The sequence below is a fragment of the Geospiza fortis genome, unplaced genomic scaffold (assembly GCF_000277835.1).
Source record: "Geospiza fortis unplaced genomic scaffold, GeoFor_1.0 scaffold38, whole genome shotgun sequence".
Lineage (NCBI taxonomy): Eukaryota > Metazoa > Chordata > Aves > Passeriformes > Thraupidae > Geospiza > Geospiza fortis.
In genome coordinates, this window is record NW_005054591.1 from 178,774 (window position 1) to 185,300 (window position 6,527).

The window sequence follows — 6,527 nt, forward strand, 5'->3', positions numbered from 1 at the left end:
AGCAGGCTCTACCCCCAAGCCCCAGGAAGTGCTAAACCAGAGGATGCACCCCAAAAACCCCCACGTGAACAGCCCCAGCAGGGTTCCAAGGTGTGCAGGCAGGCAGCCCCACCACCCCTGGCACTGAAGAGTGTGTAGGGGAAAAAATGTGCAGCAGCAACAGTTCCAGCCAGCATTCCCATGTCCCAGATCTCTGGCACCACAGTGAGCTTGGGGAATGGGGACACAACACAGAACTTTGTGTGGATGAAGGAGAAACTCAGAGCACAGCAGGGGGATTGTGGCTGGGCTTGCTGGCCCAGCACACACAGCAGTCTGGGGGAGAAACCCAGATCTGTGCTAGGGCCTGACCCTCCCAAACTACTCCATGTGCCCCAGGAGTGTCACTGCAACATCACAACCACAGTCAGTCAGCTCCAGCTCTTTCTCTCCTGGTTGTGATAAGGAACCTCTGCACTGATTCCTTTAATTGTCTCTCAGTGCAGATTTGAGACACAAAACCAAACCCCTTTACACATCCTGTAAAACTCGAATCACCTATTGTCTTTTACAGGAACACCAGCCTTAAAATCCTGCAGCATTTTTCAACTACAGATCCCATTCAGGACAGCAGCAAACTCCTCACCTGGCTGAAGGTGTGCTCAGATCCCTGACACACCTCTCCATCCCCACACAGAGCCACATGAGCTCTGTCACTGCACTGACAGCCCCAGAGACTTCCTCTCCCACAGTCAATAAAGACTTCAGACTGAGAGCTGCAGGTTTGTTTTGAAATGCAGCTGGTCCCTGGGAGCACCTGCCTCCCTGGTTTCTCATTAACTACAGAGTCGTGCCCTGTGGTAAATGAAGAGCACAAGTTTCAATGCAGACCATAAAGTTATTTAACCAGTGAGATAAGAACATGCTGTGCTGCTGTGGAGCAGGTGGGAGGGGAAGATCCTTACTCCACAAGGTGAGCACTGATATTCCTGCTGCACTTCCAGTCCATAACAAATCTTCAGAGCAAAACCTGGACGTGTTACCATTCACATATTCCACACTTAACATCTGTCACAGATGTACTGTAACTGGATAAAATATGTATTTATTTCCAGGCTGTACTGTGGAATTGCCCCTTAAAGCCAAACGCAGTCCATGCTGATTCCAAAATTGCCAGGAGTGTGGCAGTTCTGCTGCTTTCAATGGCAAAAAATGCTGCTTTAGCACCTGAGGCACCCACACTGTGGTGCTGAGTGGGAGCCAGCATTGCTGCTACCCCACCTGCCCTGGGCACTGAGCAACCCCAGGGAAGCCAAATCAGCAGCAGACACTGCTCATGCCCTTATCTGCCACAGCACATGGATGTTTTGGTGTCACTGCATCGATTAACAGCCTGTCAATAACCAGCCTCAGACTGCACACAGAGATCAAAGCCAGTCAGAGGAACCCCAGGGAGGAAGGATCATTTCTCTGACTTCCCTGAAAAGCCAATCAAAATGTTGAATGTTTCTTCACAAAGCCACCAGAGACCAAATATGTCAACTCGGCAGTTTTTATTTATATAACACAGTTTTTCTTTGCCAGGGCTGTCACATGGCTATTCAGTACATGGCTATACTGCAGAGCGATACAGAAAGTTCAGCAAGTGTCATCTGGGGAGTACAAAATATTAAATCTTCTCATTGCAAGAGAGGCAGCAGATACCAGCATTCCACCAGAAACCCAAACCCACCTTGCCAAGTCACATATGGCTGAGGTGAGAACAGCATTGATTAAAAACTGCAAGCAGCAAGGTGCTGAACAGTACCATTAAAAACCATTTTATCTGTAATTTACAAATATGCAAAGTATCAGGTTACTTTAAAATTAAGAAGCATTTTGCTTACTAACATGAAACATTACTAATTTGTAATGTATCATTATTAACCAGGTATACAGGTTCCTGTTTCCCTGTGGTCTCATGGCACATGGTGCCAGTCTGGGCAGGTCATTCCTTGGACAGCAGAGGGAAGAGCAGGAACAGACAACCCTGCTCCCAGGAGGGCTTCAGGACCAGCTGCCTTCCACTCTCCCCTTCCTCATTTGCCACTCAATAACCTTGGTTTGACCACAGAAGGGCGTATTGTATTTAGAAAACAACAACACACACAGATACAATGTGTATCAACAAATCAACTGCTTCTGGCCTGCAAGCGCCAGGAGCATTTCTGCATCCCTTGCACAGCAAAATTGCAGGACCAGAAACAATTACTACAGCAATTGTTTTTGTATATTTAAAATCTCTTACAGTACCTACAATAGAAAACATCTTTCAGAGTAAGAGGAAATGAAACAGAAACAGTCTTGCCAAATAATTCTTCTTCTACAATTCTGGATGCTGCTCTAGTTGGGCACAGCCAAAGGGGACAGGGGAATATTGGTGAGGAAGAAGAGGAAGCAACAGCTTTACAACACAAAATATTAAAGACTCCTCAGGAAGGCCCCTGGCAGCAGTCCAGATGTGACTGCAGCTATTCTATTGCTGTCTGAAAGCAAAAGGCACATAATAAATCCTTGTCAGTGCTGTACAGAGCCAGCCTGGGACAGAGACAGTTCCAGAGCAGCACTCACAGCATGCTCAGCTCACCCACCACCTGCTCTGACACTGCAGCTGTCAGCACATACCCAACACACAACTCACACACAGCTCTGGAGCAGTGTCCAGCCACTCCTCAGAGCAAGGACTCACCAAGCACTTGTGGTCCATGGGGCACAATTACCTCAGCAAGATCACCTGAGGTGGGAGGGGTGTGGAAAACATCATTCAAGAAGTGCACCAGTAAAACCAGTCAGATAAATCCAGATCCAGATGACATTTATAACCCAATATTTGCTACAGATCTGAATGGTGGGATTTAGTAAAGAGGCTTAGTCAGGACCCAACAACAGCATTGGCAAGGCATTTGGATCCTCAGAAACTGGCCTTAGACCACTACAAAGGCAGCACCCACTTCTCTCACATCCATTTATGGATAACTGCAGGAGTTCAGGGTTCAGGAGTGCCAGACTCCCATGAACCCCTAAGGAATAGCCCTGCTCCAGAGCTGCAGCCTCCCCTCCTGCTTTGCCCCTGGGGAAAGTGGGATGCTGAGGTGTTCTCACCTCTCCCACAGGCACATGGTCATAGCTGGAGCAGCATTTGCTGTGAGCACATCACCTCTGGCACCCAGCCTCCAGCTGGAACCCAGCCCTTCCAAAGGAATAAGGAGCACTCAGAAGGCACCTGTGGCAGCTGCAGAGGCAAACCCAGCCCCTCCAGCTCCTCCCCACACCTGCCTGCCCTCAGTACCTCCCTCACACACCCGGGTTCTGGGCCTTGTAGGTGAGGATCTCTGCTGCCAGCCTCTGGGGGTCCAGCAGCCGCGGGAAGCGGCTCATCACGGCATCCACCAGGTGCGGGTGGAAGATGCCGCACAGCTTGACGTGCACGCTGGCCCTCTCCTCAGCAAACTGCTCCGGGGCAGCCCAGGGCCCTGAGTCCCCATAGGGCGGCCCTGGGGCCCCGTGCACGGGGTGAGGGCCGGGCACACCGGGGGATCTCACCTGGGGCAGGGGGTAGGGCTCGGACCAGAACTCCCGCGAGCGCGGCAGGGCCGCACCAAACTCACCGGGCAGGCTGTACTGCCCTGCTGCACCCACGGGCACTCCAAAGCCTGAGAAAGAGTGGGGTGCCCCTGAGCGAGGCATCTCAGGGCTGTACTGCAAGAAGCTAGCACCAGAGGAAGAGGATTTGTGGGAGCTGTGGTTGTAAGGGAGCAAACCGTTCTGCTCTAAGCTGGGGGAATGTGGGTAGATGGGTCTCTGCCTGCCGCAGGTGCAGACGGGCACCTGCTCCGTGTGGGAATGGTCACAGTGACTGGTACATCTGTGAGGCCACATGTCAGACAGCTGGTTCTCCAGAGAGCCAATGCCCGAGTCGAGATGCTCCTGAGAGATGTAAGACAGAGAATCCATGGGAGGCTGCTGGTATCTGTCAGGGGAGACAGTGCCTGACACACAGCCTTTGGCCTGAAGCGCAACGTCACTGGGCTTGGCTTTGTGGGCCAAGCTCTTCCTCTCTGCAGAGACCTTCTGTACAGAGCTTTTGTCACTCTCTGTGGGCACAGAGCACAAGAGCTCTGGCTGGGAGCCCCGTTTCCCCTTCTTCTCCTCCTTGGCACTGGTACTTCTGGTTGGTGACAGCCTTGCATTGGCACGGAGCTCATCAGCTAACGAGCGCTGCGGCTGGTTGATCCTTTCAGGATGGTAAAACTTACACTTAATTCCATAAGTGCATTTTTTCCCTGTAAGGAAAGCCGGAGCATGAAATGACCAGCTGGATTTCGCTAGATTATGAGTGACACTTACACAGGCACCTTGTTCTTCACATTAAGAAGGGCAGGTCTTACCATAAGGGCACTGCTGTTTCTTGTGTTCTGGAACTACAGGTTTCTTCCTGAGGAAGTTATCCAGGCTGGGGCCATGACGCCCTAAGGGATCATCTGGAGGCATAAACCTAAAGAGAAACAAATTTCAGTCAGAAGCAGTTCACTTTTCTGAGTTGAGGTTTGGTTTCTACTCAAAGCCTCCCATATCATTGAAGATCAAAAGCTCTGTCAGCCCTACAAAGCTCTCCCATTTCCTGCAGAGATAATCCTCCTGCCACCCAGTCCACACCAGCACAAAATGCTTCCTTCAGGCATAGAAGAGGCTCAATGCCTGACTGTCGACCAGAATTACTACCTGCTGCAAACAATTGTCCTGTGAGGAAATCACACCCTGAAGCTCTCCTTGGAGCTCTAGCTCCAAATTAGGAGCAGCTACTAGGATGCCACCAACTCCTTTTGGCTTTGTATCCTACAGCTTTTCATTATTTCTTCACTAGCATTTTGCTCTTCTCATGCATCACTTGCTATTGCTTCATTAGAACAAGGCAGTGTGTTCACACAAATCTTTCTTAAAAGCCCAGGTAAATGTGATCATGATGCTGTGGAGTGGCTCCCTAAAACAGAGGCTAGCTAGAGTTAGGAGAATAAAGTGGGTATTTATTAAAGGCTTTCAACAGGTATACTTTGGGCAGTGCAAAAGCCTCACACAGGCTACACCCAAGATGGACCATGGTCATGAGTTTTTCAGATTAAGTTTGGTCTATTTGCACATCAGGGGTTAATTGTCCAATTACAGTTTCAGATAATGAACTTATATTCCCCAGTTTGCTCCCCTGCCCCAGTTCAATTTTGTTTATACTTTTCAGGGCCTGAGGCAGAGGGTGTCCTTGGTCCTCAGGCCCAGAAGGATTTGGATTGTCTGATTGTCACCATCATATTTACTGGAAAAATCCCCTTGCCCAGGATTTCTCTTCTGGGAAGCTGAGAAGCCTCAAAGAAAAAGGAAAACAATATGATCTCATTTGCTTCTCCTGTGTTTTGCTGCTTTGGAAGGTGGTTGGAGATTGTTTCATTGGTTTCATGTGAATTGTTTTGACTTATTGGTCAATTATGGCCAAGCTGTGTCAGACTCTGGAGAAAGAGTCAAGAGATTCATGAGTATCTTTTAGCCTTCTGTCTGTATCCTTTCCCTATTCTTTAATACAGTTTAGTATAGTATTCTTTAATATAATATAGATCATAAAATAATAAATTAGCCTTCTAAGAACATGGAGTCAGATGCATCATTCCTTCCTTACTCTGGGAACCCCACGAATACAAGACATTACAAATAAACAAAAATATTTATTCTGTCTCTCCACAACCCCAGACTGTATTCAGCTCTGCTCATCGCTGTTCTGAGTTATTCAAATGTCAGCTCTCTGCAAGCTCCCCTCAATTTGAATAACTGAAAACAATTCTGGCTAAATATGCTTAAAATATTATATTAAAATATAAAAAAATACATAAAAATTTTAAAATTTTTAAAATTATATTAAAATATATTTAAAAAAATCTGGCTAAATATGCTTCAGTTAAATACAAAGTCTTCTAAGAACACGGAGTCAGATGCATCCCTTTGTCTGGGAACCCTGCAAATACAAGATTTGACCAACATGTGACGAGAGCTTACTAACACTCCATATGGAGTTCAGAGTCATGCACTGACGCTGTACAAGAAATAAAAAAATACAAGCTAAAAACAGAAGGCAGGAGCCCTACTTGTCATTGACAAAGGAGTACATCAGCAGGCGCTCCTCGATGAACTTCTTCCACTCAGGCCGCTCGCTCTGCAGGTCGCGGTAGGTGTCGTTGGACACCACGATGCCGTCGGACTCGTGTGCCAGCTTGACGATGAAGCGATCGTCGTAGCACACCACGCGCTTGCCGCCCACGCGCCGCGACGGGGTGAACACCAGGATCTTCTTCTTCTCCAGGTCACGCAGGATGTACTGGTCTGGAGCAAACACAGCTGTCAGCACACCCGGGTGCTACTTGTGGGGTCCCCAGGGCAAGGGAAGAGATGAGTGAACCTGACTCTGTTGATATCAGCAGGCTAATTTATTTTAATATTATATTTTTATATTACATTTCTATATTATA

The 6,527-nt window shown here is 48.2% G+C and overlaps 1 protein-coding gene across 1 annotated transcript in view; it reads right to left on the minus strand.

Annotated features, from left to right (window-relative positions):
- Positions 1 to 1,515: 1,515 nt before the first annotated feature.
- ZC3H12A (zinc finger CCCH-type containing 12A) overlaps positions 1,516 to 6,527 on the minus strand; it is a 9,671-nt gene continuing 4,659 nt past the window's right edge. The window contains exons 3-5 of the mRNA XM_031064442.1: positions 6,147 to 6,381; positions 4,407 to 4,513; positions 1,516 to 4,301 (exon numbers count right to left, since the gene is read on the minus strand). Of these exons, the coding sequence (XP_030920302.1) occupies positions 3,313 to 4,301; positions 4,407 to 4,513; positions 6,147 to 6,381 (1,331 nt within the window). The 3' untranslated portion in view covers positions 1,516 to 3,312. The remainder of the gene's footprint in view (positions 4,302 to 4,406; positions 4,514 to 6,146; positions 6,382 to 6,527) is intronic.